Below are 21,363 nucleotides of genomic sequence, written 5' to 3' on the forward strand. Positions count from 1 at the left end.
GAGGAACAGAGAGCGGAACAGAGAGAGAGAAAGGAAGAGAGAGGGGTAGCGAGAGAGAGGAAGAGAGAGCGGAACAGAGAGAGAGAAAGGAAGAGAGAGAGAGAGGGAGCGAGAGAGAGAAAGGGAGAGAGAGAGTGGGAGCGAGAGAGAGGAAGAGAGAGCGGAACAGAGAAAGAGAAAGGAAGAGAGAGAGAGGGAGCGAGAGAGATAAAGGAAGAGAGAGCGGAACAGAGAGAGAGAGGAAGGAAGAGAGAGAGAGCGAGAGAGAGGAAGAGAGAGAGAGCGGAACAGAGAGAGAGAAAGGAAGAGAGAGGGGAAGCGAGAGAGAGGAAGAGAGAGGGGGAGCGAGAGAGAGGAAGAGAGAGCGGAACAGAGAGAGAGAGGAAGGAAGAGAGAGAGAGGGAGCGAGAGAGAGGAAGAGAGAGAGAGCGGAACAGAGAGAGAGAAAGGAAGAGAGAGGGGAAGCGAGAGAGAGGAAGAGAGAGGGGGAGCGAGAGAGAGGAAGAGAGAGCGGAACAGAGAGAGAGAAAGGAAGAGAGAGAGAGGGAGCGAGAGAGAGGAAGAGAGAGCGGAACAGAGAGAGAGAAAGGAAGAGAGAGAAAGGAAGAGAGAGGGGGAGCGAGAGAGAGGAAGAGAGAGCGGAACAGAGAGAGAGAGGAAGGAAGAGAGAGAGGGGGAGCGAGAGAGAGGAACAGAGAGCGGAACAGAGAGAGAGAAAGGAAGAGAGAGGGGGAGCGAGAGAGAGGAAGAGATGATGATAATTAGTTTTAACGTCCTCTTAGAACCAATTGGCCTATCTTGGGACAGGTAGAGTTGATATGCTTTATGGGGGGACAGGACACTGGACAGACATGCAAACAGAGAACACATATGATCGTGTTATAGATCTGGAAGTCTGTTGTTGCGATATTTCAAAATGGGGATGGAAGTAAAGATTTTGTTGGGGTTGTTGCCATTGTGTACGCGAAATATAGTTGAAGTGGAGCGGTTTTGTGGGCTTATTTGCTTTTTATTTATGTAAAATATTTTTTAGACTTTTGGATAATGCCAAAATAATGTAATAAAGAACTGGCTGAATAAGTAAATAAATACGTAACTAGAAACATAAAAATAATTATTAGCCAAATAAGAATATTAAATATAACTTGCTAAAATAATATATCAGAATGGGGAACTTAAGTTCAGGTAGGAGGGCGGTGTATGTGATTTAGCCTTGTTTGAATAGAGCTATGTGATAGGTGTTGTAGGCGCTTTGGTTGTTGGGCGTGGGGGGGGGGGGGGAGAGGAAGAGAGAGCGGAACAGAGAGAGAGAAAGGAAGAGAGAGAGGGGGAGCGAGAGAGAGGAAGAGAGAGCGGAACAGAGAGAGAGAGAGGAAGAGAGAGAGAGGGAGCGAGAGAGAGGAACAGAGAGCGGAACAGAGAGAGAGAAAGGAAGAGAGAGAGGGGGAGCGAGAGAGAGGAAGAGAGAGCGGAACAGAGAGAGAGAAAGGAAGAGAGAGAAAGGAAGAGAGAGGGGGAGCGAGAGAGAGGAAGAGAGAGCGGAACAGAGAGAGAGAGGAAGGAAGAGAGAGAGGGGGAGCGAGAGAGAGGAAGAGAGAGAGAGGGAGCGAGAGAGAGGAAGAGAGAGCGGAACAGAGAGAGAGAGAGGAAGAGAGAGAGGGGGAGCGAGAGAGAGCGGAACAGAGAGAGAGAGAGAGGAAGCAAGAGAGAGAGAGAGAGAGAGGAAGAGAGAGCGGAACAGAGAGAGAGAGAGAGAGAAGCGAGAGAGAGAGAGAGAGAGAGAGAGAGGAAGAGAGAGAGGGGGAGCGAGAGAGAGGAAGAGAGAGCGGAACAGAGAGAGAGAAAGGAAGAGAGAGAGGGGGAGCGAGAGAGAAGAAGAGAGAGCGGAACAGAGAGAGAGAGAGGAAGCGAGAGAGAGAGAGAGAGGAAGCGAGAGCGGAACAGAGAGAGATAGAGGAAGCGAGAGAGAGAGAGAGAGAGAGAGAGAGGAAGAGAGAGCGGAACAGAGAGAGAGAGGGGAAGCGAGAGAGAGAGAGAGAGAGCGGAACAGAGAGAGAGAGAGGAAGAGAGAGCGGAACAGAGAGAGAGAGAGGAAGCGAGAGAAAGAGAGAGAGGAAGAGAGAGCGGAACAGAGAGAGAGAGAGGAAGAGAGAGAGGGGGAGCGAGAGAGAGGAAGAGAGAGCGGAACAGAGAGAGAAAGAGAGGAAGCGAGAGAGAGAGAGAGAGAGAGAGAGCGGAACAGAGAGAGAAAGAGGAAGCGAGAGAGAGAGAGGAAGCGAGAGAGAGAGAGAGAGAGTCCTGAGACAAATGCAGCTTAGGAAAAGACACCAAGAGAAATAAGTACGCAAGGTAGCTACAGAAAACAATCTGTTCATGATAGATAATTGATTGGACTTTTTTCTTGTAGGTAAACGTTGCAAAGTTTTGCCTATTGTGATTTTTTGTCGATTTTTCATTCGGCCCTTCCGTTTTTGTCTGGTCGATTTTGAGGGTACCCTTATTTGAGCGGCGGTCACGTGATCCCTGTTAAAGAAATATTTAATCCAAAGAGTGATCCTGATTGTTAGGTGAACGGCCTTAACTGGCATATAAAGTTTTAATGAAATGACACGGGAATGAGTGCTTTAATTTGGGTTCAAAATTTGTTGCACTAATTTTTTGGCCAAGTTTACAATGAAGTTTGTCTTGGTGACTTAGTCGTTACGAGCCGTGGAAAACTACTTCTGATGTTTTTGCCAAGCTGTAGTTTGTCTCGAACTCATTTACATGACGAGAAAGAGAGAGACAGACAGAGATAGATGGAGAGAGAGGGGGAGAGAGAGAGAGACAGACAGAGACACAGAGAGAGACAGAGACAGAGACAGAGACAAAGAGAGCGAGAGAGCAACCTTTCAGAAAGCTCTGTGCTGTTCGTATCCCAGTCTGATTTCCACGGCCCTGTCTGTTGAACTCGGCTAGGATGGCTTCGTAAGGATTGCGAATGAGTAAGATGCCCCTATCCAGTAGGAATTTGGCTCGGGTGGCCTGTAGTGAAAAAAGAAGCATATACGTCATGGAATCATTACCAGTGTCTCTTTAAAGGCACAGTAAGCCTCCCGTAAACCATCACAGAGCTCCCCGAGCGTCTACATACAGAACAAGCATACTTCCATTTAAAGGCTCACCGAACGGGAACATCCTGGCTGCTTTCTGTCGAGCGTGAGAAATTTTCAAAGAATTTATTTTCGTGGACTTGGCCCTTTACAACAATGGCGCCTCGTTTTGGTGCTGGACGGCTGTTATGAATATCCCGGAAATCACGCCCGGACAGTAAGCCTCCCGTAAACCATCACAGATACTGTCAGGCTTTTACACACAATACAAACACCCTTCCATTTGAACGCTCACCAAACGGGAACATCCTTGGTGCCATACGTAAAGAGCGAGCAATTTTTAAAGAATTAAGTTAGACCTCTGAAGGAGATCCCATGATCGGTGAGTCATCGGCGCTGGCACGTGTATTATCTACTAAAGTGTGGCGTTCATGAGGATGTGTATGTGCCTGTGTGTGTTGTACTAGAATAACGTATGCGTACATGGAATGACATTGCGGGTTACCTGAACATTGACAATGACGAAAGAAAGATTGTGTGTGTGACTGTGTGCGCGCGCGTGTGTGTGTGTGTGTGTGCGTGTGTGTGTGCGTGCGTGTGTGGGTGGGTGTGACCATGTTTGAATTTATTCGGATTTAGTTCTCTTTCCTTGTTTGTATTATGATTGTGTAAGTGTAAAGCGCTCTGGGCTCGTCACCACGAGGTTTACGCGCTATATAAGTAATCGTTATTATTATTATTAATTTTGCAGATTGTCTCGAACACTTTTTGGACCCATCCTGAACTCAGGTCAAACATGAGTTACTTCCCTTAAACTGGCGATAGCCGTGGATCGATGATTATCAGAATGTTTTTGGACCGTGGTGCGTTTTTGCGCTAGACCTAACTTTTAAAATCTAAATAATTAATTGACAGCTTGTTACACAAACATTCTTCAATCATAAAAGAATTCTTTTTTCATCAAGACAAGATCAGTGCAATTCGAAGTTGTGAAAGTTTGAAAAAAGAAAAGCCCGGAAGCAGGGTCACGCAAGGGTCGTAGCAGACGACGGTTTATGCGGCATATCGCCGTTCCTCTCAAGTCAAAAGCCATCGCCAGAGTTCTTGTGAACCACAGCCGTTTGTTTCGTGCATAAAAACGTGCTATTGTAGATAAGCTCACATCAAGTCGCATTCAAATGACTAACTGACGACTACATTGTGAAAAAGGGAAACTGGATCACACGGGTTCATGATGGCTCAGGGGTAAGATAAACCACGCAAAAATAAATTCTTTGAAAATTTTTCGCTCTTTACGGAGGGCACCTAGGATGTTCTCAATCGGTGAGTGTTTAAATGAAACGGTGTTTGTACTGTGTGTAAAAGCCTGACCGTATCTGTGATGGTTTACGGGAGGCTTACTGTGCCTTTAAGAAATACATTCATTAACACTAATCACCACTATGCACATAGAGCAGTGTGGCTGGTGATTGTTGGTCCCAGAGTAGGGATGACATTATCCCGTGTCAAGCCTGGCATTGTCTGGTGTTATCTGGCATTGTCTGGTGTTATCTGGCATTGTCTGGTGTTATCTGGCATTGCCTGGTGTTATCTGGCATTGCCTGGTGTTATCTGGCATTGCCTGACATTGTCTGGTATTGTCTGGCATTGTCTGGTGTTTTCTGGCATTGTCTGACATTGTCTGGCATTGTCTGGTGTTATCTGGCATTGTCTGACATTGTCTGGTATTGTCTGGCATTGTCTGGTGCTATCTGGCATTGTCTGACATTATCTGGTATTGTCTGGTGTTATCTGGCATTGTCTGGTATTGTCTGGTGTTATCTGGTATTGTCTGGTGTTATCTGGCATTGTCTGGTATTGTCTGGCATTGTCTGGTGTTATCTGGCATTGTCTGATATTGTCTGGTATTGTCTGGCATTGTCTTGTGTTTTCTGGCATTGTCTGGTATTGTCTGGTATTGTCTGGCATTGTCTGGTATTGTCATTGTATGGTGTTATCTGGCATTGTCTGGTATTGTCTGGCATTGTCTGGTATTGTCTGGCATTGTCTGGTATTACCAGCTATTGTGTTTTCAGCGTAGCAATAGGGCCCGATATTTAGACGAGACAAGTATAATGCCGAGTCGAAGACGAGTCGCATTATACTTGTTCGAGTCTAAATATCGGACCCTATTGCTACGATGAAAACACAATAGCGTTTATATAGCTATTCTGACATTAAATTCTGTGTTAAAATCATGTTTTTGTCAGCAACAAGTACCAGAATGGTCCATGTCGTTGATTGCAGACGACGGTTCCCTTTCCGCATGAAGCCACGGAAATAATCGAACATTGAAAAACCCACGGACATGTATTACGGAGAAAACTCGAGATAACCGGATGTTTAGCATTGCGTCTATGTGCTAGGAATCATATGACGTCATGACGTATCATGCTTGCCTACGTATATTGTATGTTCGAAAGTCTGACTTCTGTTGGGAATTCGCGTGGTGAAGACTGCGGTAAATCGGTAGATGATAAGAGAACAAGGATTGTCTCAGAAGAAACGACTAAATGTTTCAGACCGGTAACTTCATTTCATCATTGCACTATACAATGGACGTTCTATGTGACAGGAGAGTTTGCTGATTTTGTGTTAAACATTCATTGGAGAGATGATCAGATCGTCTGCTAGAATCAGAGATAGGTCGCTTCAGATTGCAGCTTCTGGAAACTTGCAAGGTTTGTTGCCTGTTAAAGAACTTTTTGTTTGTTTGTTTGCTTAACGCCCAGCCGACCACGAAGGGCCATATCACAGCCCCCGAATTCCCCCACGTGTTCATCAGAATAGCTATATTGTCTGATACTGTCTGGCATTGTCTGAAATTGTCTGGGAATTTCTGACATTGTCTGGTAATGTCTGGCATTGTCTGGTATTGTCTGGCATTGTCTGGTATTGTCTGGTATTGTCTGGCATTTTCTGGCATTGTCTGGTATTTTCTGGCATTGTCTGGTAAAGTCTGGCGTTGTCTGCTATTGTCTGGTATTGACATTGTCTGGTATTGTCTGTCATTGTCTGGTATTGTCTAGTATTGTCTGGCATTGTTTGGTATTGTCTTGTGTTGTGAGACAAATAGTTTATACGTTAGGTTAAAGAGCCGTTTTCCAAAATACATCATTCACGCAACTCACACAGACATACACACACACACAGACATACACACACACACACACACACACACACACACACACACACACACATGCACACACACACACACACACACGCGCGCGCACACACACACACACACACACACACACACACACACACACACACACACACACACACACACACACACACACACACACGCACATACACACAGAATGTTTACAATCGTCGTCCTCGGAAACACGAATCCAAAGCCGTGGTGGTTCCACATATCAAACAAGCTGCCGGATTGGACTTTGCTTTGACAATCCACGTTTCACCTGAAGGTCAGACCCATTCACTACCTGGGTTTGTCACGTATGATCAATGTTTGTTTTTTTGTTATCCAGCTTGTTGTGAATCAAAACTTGTGAACATGATAACACTTGGTTTTCTTTGTTTCTTTCTGTGTGTCTCTGTGTATGTCAGAAAAAAGGAAACATCACCAAAACCTGTACTCAAACGCATCTGCCTTGTTAGGCAACAAACGTTTTTTATTGGATCAGAAAATCATGAGGAATAGAGACTTTAAGAAGGGCTACCACATTCATATGGTTGGCATTTTCGTGGTTGCAAAAGACACTCGGCGGGGGAACACCATGTGTCGCTAGTACAGCGGTTAAGAGGACAGAAGAATTTCGTTTCGCTGGTCGCACCGGTTCAGAAGTGTCGATCAGATAATACCAGCTGCCTCACTTCTGCTGAAACGCATCAGATACTCAGGCCACAACTCAACACATCATAAACTTTAACTGCTTCATGCATTTTTCTCCTCTAGGCGGCTTGACCAGCCGACTGAAAAGTTGAGTCGGCCTGATGTTTGGGTCGCCATCTTAAAAATTTCTTTCGTCTGCCAATTCAAGCCTGCTTTACGGCTTTTTAAACTTAATTTTTAAAAACATTTCAATGATAAATCGCGCCTAAAGATGTCAGAGCATACATCGATTACACAAGGTAGGCATATTTTATGACTATTCGAATATAAAACGCGACCGAAGTCACTTTCGTCAGAATGACCAATTCTACGAATTTCGTTTCTCTTGGCGAAGCGAATTTCTGTCCGTAGAGATCGGAAGTCACGTGTACTCAAAAAGGTGTGACGTTTTACAACCGAAAATGCCAACGAAACGAATGTGGTAGTGCTTCTTAATCTCTCTAATATCCCTTTTGTGAGTCTTGCTTCAAAATAAATAATATGAAATTTCGGACAAAACTTTGAATGAGAATTCAGCAGGAGTGTAGTGCACGTGCAATTCTTTTCTTACCGCTGGAGCCAAGTGTGTCTTCACCGCCACCACTCTAGCGGCTTTGCCGTTACCGTTGGATGATATCGAGACCGCCAGAGGATGCAGGTAAACAGACCCAGTCAGAAGACCTGCGCAAAGGACATTATTAGTTAATTAATTTGTTAATCAAAGTTGTAACTTAACTTGAATTATCAGAAACAGATTTTAAAATTATTGCATTGTATTCCACATAATATTCTGAACCAAAAGTCAAATAGATACATGTTTACTCTAAACGTATGCCTAGAATTAAAGAAAATCGGTTTTTGCGAATTAGGTACTATGTTGACTTGCTTCGCCGAGACTCGCTCAACCATTTACAGTCTAGGGGTTTCAAAATGCCATGTTTTAGTTGTCACGACGATAAATGATTCCAGATTTTCAGTGTCTAACGTTTAGTTTCGGACCGACAAATTGACTACATGTTTTGGCATCGCTTTACGCGATTTAAGGTAGCTACACACACACATACACACACACACACACACACACACACACACACACACACACACACACACACACACACACACACACAAACACAACTTAAATACGTGGACCCAGTGAAAACTGCATTGCCTGTTCCTGATTTTTCCCGTACCATATTAATCCACTAGCAGTTAAGCCCGGCTTCGCCCGGGAGTAAGCGGAGCCCTGTAGCAATTTAAGACGCTCGCTATCCCATTATCATTAGCTTTACCTCCTTTGTTTGGATACAAAAAAAGAGTTATCTCCCTTACCTTCTAGAAATTTCCGGAACTGTCCAGTTAATTTTTCTTTCTTCATTTCTTCCCCTCATAGGAGCAATAGCGAGTCTCTAATATCACTGGCATGATGCGCTTGCTACAGGTGAACAGTAGGCACTGAACTGGTCTTGCACCATATAGGCTGTATTCAATAAATGGGAGGTCCATAATCTGAGAAAGGAAACAATGAATCAAGAAACTAAAACCCAGGTGCACATCTGCGGCACCTAGGGAGTGTACGTGCACACTATCTTGTTCCTGCCTCTTGCCATCTCAGAGGTATGGCGACCACAAAAAAAAGAGTTATCTCCCTTACCTTCTAGAAATTTCCGGAACTGTCCAGTTAATTTTTCATTCTTCATTTCTTCCCCTCATAGGAGCAATAGCGAGTCTCTAATATCACTGGCATGATGTGCTTGCTACAGGTGAACAGTTATCTCCCTTACCTTCTAGAAATTTCCGGAACTGTCCAGTTAATTTTTCGTTCTTTATTTCTTCCCCTCATAGGAGCAACAGCGAGTCTCTAATATCACTGGCATGATGTGCTTGCTACAGGTGAACAGTAGGCACTGAACTGGTCTTGCACCATATAGGCTGTATTCAATAAATGGGAGGTCCATAATCTGAGAAAGGAAACAATGAATCAAGAAACTAAAACCCAGGTGCACATCTGCGGCACCTAGGGAGTGTACGTGCACACTATCTTGTTCCTGCCTCTTGCCATCTCAGAGGTATAGCGACCACAGACAAAAAAGAGTTATCTCCCTTACCTTCTAGAAATTTCCGGAACTGTCCAGTTAATTTTTCATTCTTCATTTCTTCCCCTCATAGGAGCAACAGCGAGTCTCTAATATCACTGGCATGATGTGCTTGCTACAGGTGAACAGTAGGCACTGAACTGGTCTTGCACCATATAGGCTGTATTCAATAAATGGGAGGTCTATAATCTGAGAAAGGAAACAATGAATCAAGAAACTAAAACCCAGGTGCACATCTGCGGCACCTAGGGAGTGTACGTGCACACTATCTTGTTCCTGCCTCTTGCCATCTCAGAGGTATGGCGACCACAGACAGACAGACACTCTCTTTTATTATATGTATAGATAGATTGAATGCAGATAATAAGATGTTTGATCGGTTGTTGACAGACCAGCTTTTTTGTCGGTCCGAGGGGGAGCATATCGTCTTTTGTTTCATATTTAATGACCAAGGCCGAAGGCCGCGGTCAATAAATATGAAACAAAAGTCGATATGCCCTCCGAGGACCGACAAAAAAGCTGGTCTAACAACAAACCACCAAACATCGTTTTTGTCATAATTTTTGTTGTGAGAAAATAAGTGCCAAATCAACACAGGGAGCCATGCTTTGAAACACAAGTTCCGTTTTGATAATGCATGTTTGGGTGCCCCAGCACGTTGTTGCAATCAAAGCTGGCGTGTGAAAGCAACTTTCTGTGTTTTGAGTTCATAAAATGTTGGGATAAGTATGTCAGGTATGAGGATGCACAGTTCTGTAGGTTCCTCTCAGTATTCCACCCCCTCGGGTTTCAGTTGTAAATATTAAGCTTAGTGATTGAATGTGGAAGCTACGTTGGGTCAAAGGTCACAGAAAATTTGCGTCGTGCAGCGAAGGAAAGAATCGCGATCTTGTTTCCGACTCATTGCCTCTTTGTTTTTCATTAGACCTGTCATTCTGCTTGCTCGGCTTTGTTGGATGTTTGCATATCTTGTTGCTCTGTTCTTTGCTTTTATTATTATTTCTTATTTGCGCTTCGTTTAGCGATTCAACGTCTTGTGCACGGGTCAAAATGTGTGTGTCAGGGGTTAATTGGTTTGACTTGAACTTGACGTTCGTGTTTCTCCGAACGTCTGTGTATCGAAACACAGATACACGCACTCCGTGACTTTGTAAGAAGACAAAACATTTCGCTAGGTTTCATTTGTTTGTGATGAATGTATGACCTTTCATGAAGTAGTTTTGTTTTGTGTTTACTTGTGCCAGTTTGCCAGTTCGTTTTTGGAACTTTGCAAAGCAGTGCCGTCTGTCTAAGGTCTGGGAAAACGCCAATGAAAAGAGCCGAAGAATACCCGAGCGTTTCTATTGGGTTTGCTTTTGATTATCCATGTATAACCTGCTTCCTGCAACTATGGTAACTGGGGGTTTATTGCATGGGGAACATGAGATTTATTTCCCAGGTGTTTGTGAATGAAAACTCGTGAAAATGATGACAAACAATGAGAAATCAAGGAGGTAAACACTGATAGCTCAGGTGTTATTGTCACTGATAGCTCAGGTGTTATTGTCACTGATAGCTCAGGTGTTATTGTCACTGATAGCTCAGGTGTTATTGTCACTGATAGCTCAGGTGTTATTGTCACTGATAGCTCAGGTGTTATTGTCACTGATAGCTCAGGTGTTATTGTCACTGATAGCTCAGGTGTTATTGTCACTGATAGCTCAGGTGTTATTGTCACTGATAGCTCAGGTGTTATTGTCACTGATAGCTCAGGTGTTATTGTCACTGACAGCTCAGGTGTTATTGTCACTGAGCAAGGCAAGAGAAACAAATATTGAACACTGATAGCTCAGGTGTTATTGTCACTGAGCAAGGCAAGAGAAACAAATATTGAACACTGATAGCTCAGGTGTTATTGTCACTGAGCAAGGCAAGAGAAACAATTATTGAACACTGATAGCTCAGGTGTTATTGTCACTGAGCAAGGCAAGAGAAACAATTATTGAACACTGATAGCTCAGGTGTTATTGTCACTGAGCAAGGCAAGAGAAACAAATATTGAACACTGATAGCTCAGGTGTTATTGTCACTGAGCAAGGCAAGAGAAACAAATATTGAACACTGATAGCTCAGGTGTTATTGTCACTGAGCAAGGCAAGAGAAACAAATATTGAACACTGATAGCTCAGGTGTTATTGTCACTGAGCAAGGCAAGAGAAACAAATATTGAACACTGATAGCTCAGGTGTTATTGTCACTGAGCAAGGCAAGAGAAACAAATATTGAACACTGATAGCTCAGGTGTTATTGTCACTGAGCAAGACAAGAGAAACAAATATTGAACACTGATCGCTCAGGTGTTATTGTCACTGAGCAAGGCAAGAGAAACAAATATTGAACACTGATAGCTCAGGTGTTATTGTCACTGAGCAAGGCAAGAGAAACAAATATTGAACACTGATAGCTCAGGTGTTATTGTCACTGAGCAAGGCAAGAGAAACAAATATTGAACACTGATAGCTCAGGTGTTATTGTCACTGAGCAAGGCAAGAGAAACAAATATTGAACACTGATAGCTCAGGTGTTATTGTCACTGAGCAAGGCAAGAGAAACAATTATTGAACACTGATAGCTCAGGTGTTATTGTCACTGAGCAAGGCAAGAGAAACAAATATTGAACACTGATAGCTCAGGTGTTATTGTCACTGAGCAAGGCAAGAGAAACAAATATTGAACACTGATAGCTCAGGTGTTATTGTCACTGAGCAAGGCAAGAGAAACAAATATTGAACACTGATAGCTCAGGTGTTATTGTCACTGAGCAAGGCAAGAGAAACAAATATTGAACACTGATAGCTCAGGTGTTATTGTCACTGAGCAAGGCAAGAGAAACAAATATTGAACACTGATAGCTCAGGTGTTATTGTCACTGAGCAAGGCAAGAGAAACAAATATTGAACACTGATAGCTCAGGTGTTATTGTCACTGAGCAAGGCAAGAGAAACAAATATTGAACACTGATAGCTCAGGTGTTATTGTCACTGAGCAAGGCAAGAGAAACAAATATTGAACACTGATAGCTCAGGTGTTATTGTCACTGAGCAAGGCAAGAGAAACAAATATTGAACACTGATAGCTCAGGTGTTATTGTCACTGAGCAAGGCAAGAGAAACAAATATTGAACACTGATAGCTCAGGTGTTATTGTCACTGAGCAAGGCAAGAGAAACAAATATTGAACACTGATAGCTCAGGTGTTATTGTCACTGAGCAAGGCAAGAGAAACAAATATTGAACACTGATAGCTCAGGTGTTATTGTCACTGAGCAAGACAAGAGAAACAAATATTGAACACTGATCGCTCAGGTGTTATTGTCACTGAGCAAGGCAAGAGAAACAAATATTGAACACTGATAGCTCAGGTGTTATTGTCACTGAGCAAGGCAAGAGAAACAAATATTGAACACTGATAGCTCAGGTGTTATTGTCACTGAGCAAGGCAAGAGAAACAAATATTGAACACTGATAGCTCAGGTGTTATTGTCACTGAGCAAGACAAGAGAAACAAATATTGAACACTGATCGCTCAGGTGTTATTGTCACTGAGCAAGGCAAGAGAAACAAATGTTGAACACTGATCGCTCAGGTGTTATTGTCACTGAGCAAGGCAAGAGAAACAAATATTGAACACTGATAGCTCAGGTGTTATTGTCACTGAGCAAGGCAAGAGAAACAAATATTGAACACTGATAGCTCAGGTGTTATTGTCACTGAGCAAGGCAAGAGAAACAAATATTGAACACTGATAGCTCAGGTGTTATTGTCACTGAGCAAGACAAGAGAAACAAATATTGAACACTGATCGCTCAGGTGTTATTGTCACTGAGCAAGGCAAGAGAAACAAATATTGAACACTGATCGCTCAGGTGTTATTGTCACTGAGCAAGGCAAGAGAAACAAATATTGAACACTGATCGCTCAGGTGTTATTGTCACTGAGCAAGGCAAGAGAAACAAATATTGAACACTGATAGCTCAGGTGTTATTGTCACTGAGCAAGACAAGAGAAACAAATATTGAACACTGATCGCTCAGGTGTTATTGTCACTGAGCAAGGCAAGAGAAACAAATATTGAACACTGATCGCTCAGGTGTTATTGTCACTGAGCAAGGCAAGAGAAACAAATATTGAACACTGATAGCTCAGGTGTTATTGTCACTGAGCAAGGCAAGAGAAACAAATATTGAACACTGATAGCTCAGGTGTTATTGTCACTGAGCAAGGCAAGAGAAACAAATATTGAACACTGATCGCTCAGGTGTTATTGTCACTGAGCAAGGCAAGAGAAACAAATATTGAACACTGATAGCTCAGGTGTTATTGTCACTGAGCAAGGCAAGAGAAAACAAGAAGGTGAACACTAAAATCTCAGGTGTTATTGTCACTGAGAAAGGCAAAAGAAAACACCTTGGGCCCTATTCTTGAAAAGGTTGTAACTCATATACCTGTCTGTAAAACCACTTCCGTCCGCTAAGTGTAATTTATGAAACCCAGATAAGGCCTTACCAGAGTGTCACCGAGCTGTAGAGTTAGAGGACCCATACCCCTCCTCTAAAGTCGCTAACTGTCAGGTAACTGCACCATGTCTCTCTTTTCATACGTAATTTAAACCGCCAATTCTGAATAAATCTTGTCCAAATATTGTTTGTAGGTTTATGTCCCTCATGGTCACACAAGGGTGTCGTTTAAGCACCAATGCATTCAGGACAAATAGCAGATGCTCGACCATACCGGCTTTGTGGCGAAAGCGTGCTATCGTCTTCTTTCATTCATTACAGTGTCGATTTTTGTAAGATGATACCCTGGCCGAACGGGTTTCGCGTTGCGTGACACCCGATTCTTCTTCTTAATAATAATAATAATAATAATTATAAATGAACATTTATATAGCGCAACATCATAACTTTACAATTATGTCGTTCGCGTTTAGATCGTCAGTCCGGACTGCAGAGCGAAACGTGCTGTCCTCTCCAAGTCCTCTCTGGGGCTGTATAGCTTCTTTTGTAGCGCTGTCTCCTCTGGCCAGATGGTGTCCCTCAGAGCACTGTGGTATCGACAAGCCTGCACCCGATTGAGACGAGTTCCAGTCACCGTCTTGACTATTATTTGTTTGTCTCTTTGTTATATTTGACTATTTTTTCTAAATTTTCATCATGTGCAAAAGAAGCTATACGGCCCCAGAGAGGACTTGGAGAGGACAACATTTCGCCCTGGACCCCTGCAGTCCGGACTGACGATCTAACAGCGAACGACAAGAACAAGAAGATCATGTGCAAGAGAGTACGTTGTAAGGAATATCAACATTGTTTTTTAACATTAATTTTAGGCAGGAATTATTTCAAACATTGATAATGACAGGTACATCCTGGCTGATTTATCATGGTTCTGGAATCTGCAGTTCTCTCCCACATAACGTTTGTTTGTCTTGCTATATTCTGTGTTTCAATGCTTGTTTGTTTGTCTTGCTATATTCTGTGTTCTATATTCTGTGTTTCAATGCTTGTTTGTTTGTCTTGCTATATTCTGTGTTCTATATTCTGTGTTTCAATGCTCGTTTGTTTGTCTTGCTATATTCTGTGTTTCAATGCTTGTTTGTTTGTCTTGCTATATTCTGTGTTTCAATGCTTGTTTGTTTGTCTTGCTATATTCTGTGTTCTATATTCTGTGTTTCAATGCTTGTTTGTTTGTCTTGCTATATTCTGTGTTCTATATTCTGTGTTTCAATGCTTGTTTGTTTGTCTTGCTATATTCTGTGTTTCAATGCTTGTTTGTTTGTCTTGCTATATTCTGTGTTCTATATTCTGTGTTTCAATGCTTGTTTGTTTGTCTTGCTATATTCTGTGTTTCAATGCTTGTTTGTTTGTTGGCTTTTGTGCTTGCTTGTCCTTAACTATTGTTCCCCGTGTTTTTATTTTATATAGTTTGTTTGGTTGTTGCTATTGACTTTGAAACTGACACGCCGGCGGAATCGCCGGTAACGCATGCGCAGAGAAGAGCAAGCATGGGGAATCTTCTATTCTAAAAATAACCAACGCTGGTAGCTGCCGACCTTCTACCAGACTGACATAAATAACGGGGAAAATACATTATTACTGGGCGGTATAAACAAATACCGGGCGGTAGTTAAACGACAGTTTGACTTTGTCGGACACAATTTTACAGACTTTTCAGGAATGAGCCATGTAGGGTAAGTTTGTGACCTGTGGAGGTGGTCAGCAGGTGACGTGCCCACGTGTTGCCCGAGCCCGGGAAGCTGATGAGGGCGGTTCTTTTAACGGGCACTGGTGTGAAGGTGCCCGCGCCGGGCAATGGGCACGGGTCTGGACACGCCCACAATCTGGACACAACCACGTACAGTTAGCGTGCATCACACACACACACACACACACACACACACACACACACACACGCACGCACGCACGCACGCACGCACGCACTCACGCACTCACGCACACACATACACATTGCAAAGGGAAAATGGTAAAACATAGAAACACATCATTAAAACACGCGTGAACCAGGGATAAAAACCACCTCCAAAGTAGGTTCTAAGTTTGTAACTGATCGGGCAGAAACCCCATTCAACTACCCAACCTTCGTTTTTTACATTTAGTCAAGTTTTGACTAAATGTTTTAACATAGAGGAGGAATCGAGACGAGGGTCGTGGTGTATGTGTGTGTGTGTGTGTGTGTGTGTGTGTAGTGTGTGCGTGTGTGTGTGTAGAGCGATTCAGAGTAAACTACTGGACCTATCTTTATGAAATTTGACATGAGAGTTCCTGGGTATGATATCCCCGGATTTTTTTTCATTTTTTCGATAAATGTCTTTGATGACGTCATATCCGGCTTTTTGTAAAAGTTGAGGCGGCCCTGTCACACCCTCATTTTTCAATCAAATTGATTGAAATTTTGGCCAAGCAATCTTCGCCAAAGGCCGGACTTCGGTATTGCATTTCAGCTTGGTGGCTTAAAAATTAATTAATGACTTTGGTCATTAAAAATCTGAAAATTGTAAAAAAAATAATGTTTTTATAAAACGATCCAAATTTACGTTCATCTTATTCTTCATCATTTTCTGATTCCAAAAACATATAAATATGTTATATTTGGATTAAAAACAAGCTCTGAAAATTAAAAATATAAAAATTATGATCAAAATTAAATTTTCGGAATCAATTTAAAAACACTTTCATCTTATTCTTTGTCGGTTCCTGATTCCCAAAACATATAGATATGATATGTTTGGATTAAAAACACGCTCAGAAAGTTAAAACGAAGAGAGGTACAGAAAAGCGTGCTATGCAACACAGCGAAAGCACTACCGCGCTGAACAGGCTCGTCAGTTTCACTCCGTTATGCACAAGCGGCGGACTACGGCCATTGTGAAAAAATGCAGTGCGTTTAGTTTCATTCTGTGAGTTCCACAGCTTGACTAAATGTAGTAATTTCGCCTTACGCGACTTGTTGATTAATCCCAAAGGTTTTGAGTCGTGTATTGAAAATCAAATATAGTGCGTGAGGGCCCTTGAACAGCTTTCCCACAATCCTGTATTCAATTTTTAGTACGGGATATCCCCAAGGAAAGGTCAAAGGGCATATATCACCGCGTGTCGACTGCTAGTAATAGTAGATACATACTTCTAGTATGATAGGCTTCTGCTGAAAGCCCTAAGGGTTCCGTGCACCTGGCCGTGACAAGCTGGGTACTTTAAGGTGAGTTTAAGGTGCTTTAAGGTGAGTACCGTACAGAACAGTTTGCCTTTAATTATACGGATAGTTTCGAGGTTGACCATGGGCAGCGCCATTTTGTTGTGAAATACGTCATCAGTTTGTGTACACAGGAAGTTGTGACATCCGTCACCCTATAGGAGGGGTGAAGGCAACATTGTTCATCAGTAGAAAGTTGTGAAATCCGTCACCCTATGGGAGCGGTGACGGCAAAATTGTTCAACAAAAACATCATAGGCCGAACTGTGCAGGGTTAACCGCAACAAACTCAAACCATTCATACTACACTGCATTTGAGTGACTTATATACCAACATTTTTATGTCTTATTTTCAGCACAGGTGTAGGAAAAATCATGAACCAAAATGTTATTTATTTTCTAATTTAACATTTGTTTTACAAATGTGACCATGGTTTTTCAAACATACAGTGACATTAAACATTGTTATGTTAAAAAAAGAAAAAGAAAAGCTTTTGTGCACAAATCAGAAAATACATTGTACATTTTACCTACAGGCCAAACAAGAGATCCAAGCAAGTTGCACTGATCTAAAAATATATTTTTAGATCAGTTGTCAAAAACAGGCGCTTGCATTTGGATGTGTCCAATGATAGTAGGTTTGGTTGTGATCAATCAGAATAATGTAGGAATACAAATGTATGACAGTTTGGTATGATGACATTTTTATCTCCCACAATTCCGAGAGGAATGGGTCACGTGAGATAGAACGCGGGAATACGTCACTGAACGAATGGTTTCCGTCCTGTAAAGACGTGTTGGTGCACTGTCTCTCTTGCTTTGCCTTCATTTTCCTCTAACCTTTCTCTGTACAAGTTTTAGTTGTAGGTTAGTTGAAGTGTATTGACTATTTTGATTGTTTATCATTGTGTCAACTTGCAAGGTAAGGAAACAGTTTGGAGTTTTCGGTGTTTGTTGGTTTTTTGAACCGGGAACTTGTTGTTTCGCGTATGAATTTTATTCGTCGAAGCTAACACATGGAAATGTTAGGCGTCAGTCGGCGCGTTCATTGTTTTTGCAGGTGTGACCTACTATATTTGGGTCAGTTGGGATCGTTACTTGTTTTTGCACGTGTGACCTAAGGTCAGTCGGAATTGTGACTTGTTTTGGTAGGATGACATATTATTTTGGCTACGGAAATGAAGTACACGTTTGCTGACACAGTCAGTCACGATTTGCTGACATAGTCAGTCACGATTTGCTGAAGCAGCCTCTTTGTTTTTTCAGCAGCTGTCTCGATTACAGCAATTACTATCGCCTGAGGCGAACTATGGGCCACAGAAGGTCCGCTGTGCTAAGGCTGGGCACTAGTCCATTGAAGATTTGAAAATCTTTGCAGTGGATTTTAAATTGTTTTCATACTGTAACGGGTGCGCTTGCTCGTCCGCAGGAATCAATATAACTTTTTCGTGTGGTTTTTGTTCGGAATATGGCGGACTCGGGAGGTGGTGAATGTGCTGCTGGCGGGAAGAAAACCGGCAAGAAACCGGCGAAAGCACAACCTTCTGAAGTGATACCGTCAGAAAAGACGGGAGTTGATAAGTCTCTTTCAATAGAGAAGAGCTCGTCTGGCCCACGTGATTGTGAAGTTACTCTGAAAATGGACAAAATTTTGGAGACAATGACTGCCTTGTCTGGCAGACTATCTGATTTGGAGAAAGTTGGTAAGCTTAATGCGACGCCTGTTGCTTCAACATCGCGTGGAACCGAGTCGCATGGAACCGAAAGCAGTTCGGCGCAAGAGTCGCAAGCGGATGGAGAAGACGGTGCGTCGGTTAGATTTGCTCATGAGCAGTTCGAAAATGAGTTTGATTCGGCTGAAGACACGGATGTTGCTTCGGACAATGATTTTGACGCAGGCATAGTAGTGGATACAGTTGGCGAGGGGATTCATCCATCTCTGGCAGATCGTTTTGAGGAAGGACTTCTTCTTCCATCAGATCGGGCACGTGTGCGAGACACTCTTCAGAACTATCCGCGGCCCAAAAATGTCACGTCGCTTCGAACGCCGACTCTCAATCGTGAATTAGATGGCAAACTGTTAGACAAGTTCGCAAAGAAAAGAGACTCGAACCTGTCCTTTGTTCAGGAACAAGTAGGTTGTACGCTGAAAATTATCGCTCAGCTTATGTCCGACCTCAAAGAAAAACCAGCAAGTCGGAAGTTGAGTGAGCGTGACAGCTTTAGCAAACTGGCCGATGCGGCTCGACTTCTTATGGCTTCACACAAGGACCTGTCACAAGTGCGGCGCGAAGCACTCAGGCCGACACTTAGCCAAGACTGCAGGGCCTTATGCAATGCGCAGCTAAATTTCAAACTGACGTCTAACGAGTTTTTGTTTGGGGAGGATCTAGCGAAAAGGGTCGACGATGCAGTGAAGAACAGGAAATTATCATCCACACTGTCACAGCCCCTTTCAAAAAACGCCACCAGAGGTCGTCAGTTCTACCAAGGGCGACCTCGACAACAGTTTCAGCAGAGACAACAGTACCAGCAGAGAAGAGGTGTCTTTAACCGACGGACAGGAATGTTATGTAAATCAAAATACCAAAATCAAGCACCTATTAATCTGGTCTACAGCGCGGGAAGATTGAGGCCTTCGTAAACGTTCAACGTTGGCCAATAATGATAATTGATTTTAACAATGTTGTGTCGTTTTGTATTATGTTGTATTTTGTTGATCAATTGATAAATATGTCTTCCCAACATATTACAAATCAAACAGAAATAGAGTCTTAGAGAACTACAATAATTATTGTTGCCGTCAAAACCTTGCAAGGCCTCAACCGTTCTCACGAGATCAGTTACATTTTTTCTCTCTCTCTCTCTCTCTCTCTCTCTCTCTCTCTCTCTCTCTCTCTCTCTCTCTCTCTCTCTCTCTCTCTCTCTCTCTCTCTCTCTCTCTCTCTCTCTCTGTATGTATGTCTTTGTCTGTGTCTCCCTCTGAGTCTCTCCGCTTCTGTCTTTCTATGTCTGTCTCTGTCTATGTGTGTGTGTGTGTGACAGTGTGTGTGTCTCTCTCTCTCTCTCTCTCGTTTTCTCTCTCTCTCATCTGACTCTTGGCACACAGGTCAAAGCAGAGGTTAACTTGAGTGCACGTGTACCTGTTGGGCGCAAAGTAAGAATCCGGGGCAGAGTTGGAATAATCGGGATTTCCCGAAACCTCATTTGATTTCCAACAAAGCGCCGCATTTCCGGAAACGAGCTGCCCCGTTCTAGAAATGGCAACCCTTCGACTGGCACAAAAAAGTATACCCTTTTCACAGGTCATGAATAAGGTAAATGAAAAAGCAAGGTCTTATACAGGGGAAGTCTTGAGTGGGGGTTGGGGTACACTGTATAACAATTATCTCAGTGACACTCAGCGCATGCAGCTAGCTTGTTGCTGCTGTCTCGATCTATTTTGAACACAATGATTTTTTTTTCTCAGAGTAGAGTGTTAGTTTGTTACAACAGGCTGAAATCATCTTTAATTTGAATCAACATTTTGCAACAATCAATCACGTCAATATAGCGCACAGACTTGCACATTACGTTTCAAGAGCCTAGATTACCATGCATGCAGTGACAAGAGCCTACTCAATAAAGGGACGTAATGCCGCTGTCTCTGCAGCCCAGAGAGACTGTGAGTTTGATATATAATCAGTTAAGACTGAGTAAAAAAATATTACAATCGATAGTTACCAGTGAAACTGAAGTTATATCGGAACACTCTTGTTGTGTTTTTGTTGTTGTAAAATGTAAGATCTGAAACGTTAAAAATTACGTAAAATTGGTGCGTTTTGGTCGAGTGGGATGGGTCGTTGAACTGTGTTGTAACAACCCGCCGAAGTTATCAAAAGTGTTTTTGCTTTTTGTAATTCGGTTGGTTTGGTGCGTTATACAATGCATCTGCTTTTTCAAGACTAAGCATTGATCACATAGGCCATCATGACTTGTATCATTTTACATTGCATTCTAAGAAAGAGCAGAATTCTCACTATGCGCGCGATACATTTCTAGAATCGCGTTGCGCAAAGTTGGAATTCCTACAATGGCGGCCATTGTTAGAATTCCAACAAAGCGCAGGTCATTTCCGTAAAAGCGCCGATGACGAGATGGGTCGCAACATACCTAGGAGGGGGGTGATTTCTTGAATTAGCCGAGGGCAGAAGGAAATCGCTCACCTTCCACGTCCAAAACGTAGTGATATTGACACGCCAGATTAGTGCGGTAGCGTATTGTGCTAAGCAGGAAAGCGCGCTTTTCTGCCGGTATTCTTGTTAACTTCGCAATTTCCGGGAAACATCCACTTTCACTTTGAGACTGTTCTGTTTACATTCGACACTATCAAAACCACTTTGCAATACTGAAATATTTTTTTCTGTGATCGAAAGCTACAGCCAATCGTTATTATGTCCCCTTAGGTACAGTTTTATAACATTATTGGCACATGTAAACAATAGAAATTAATTAATGAACGCTACGAAAAGGGCAGCCTTTAACCTCCTTGTTGTCACTCAGCATTTTTTTTTATT

General features: G+C 42.7%; 1 protein-coding gene across 1 annotated transcript in view; it reads right to left on the reverse strand.

Annotated features, from left to right (window-relative positions):
* LOC138969550 (WSCD family member CG9164-like) overlaps positions 1 to 21,363 on the reverse strand; it is a 42,619-nt gene that overhangs the window by 15,667 nt on the left and 5,589 nt on the right. Inside the window, exons 2-4 of the mRNA XM_070342376.1 lie at positions 15,301 to 15,437; positions 7,541 to 7,650; positions 2,889 to 3,024 (exon numbers count right to left, since the gene is read on the reverse strand). Coding sequence (XP_070198477.1) covers positions 2,889 to 3,024; positions 7,541 to 7,650; positions 15,301 to 15,437 — 383 coding nt within the window. The remainder of the gene's footprint in view (positions 1 to 2,888; positions 3,025 to 7,540; positions 7,651 to 15,300; positions 15,438 to 21,363) is intronic.

This window comes from Littorina saxatilis, linkage group LG6 (assembly GCF_037325665.1).
Source record: "Littorina saxatilis isolate snail1 linkage group LG6, US_GU_Lsax_2.0, whole genome shotgun sequence".
Classification (NCBI taxonomy): Eukaryota; Metazoa; Mollusca; class Gastropoda; order Littorinimorpha; family Littorinidae; genus Littorina; species Littorina saxatilis.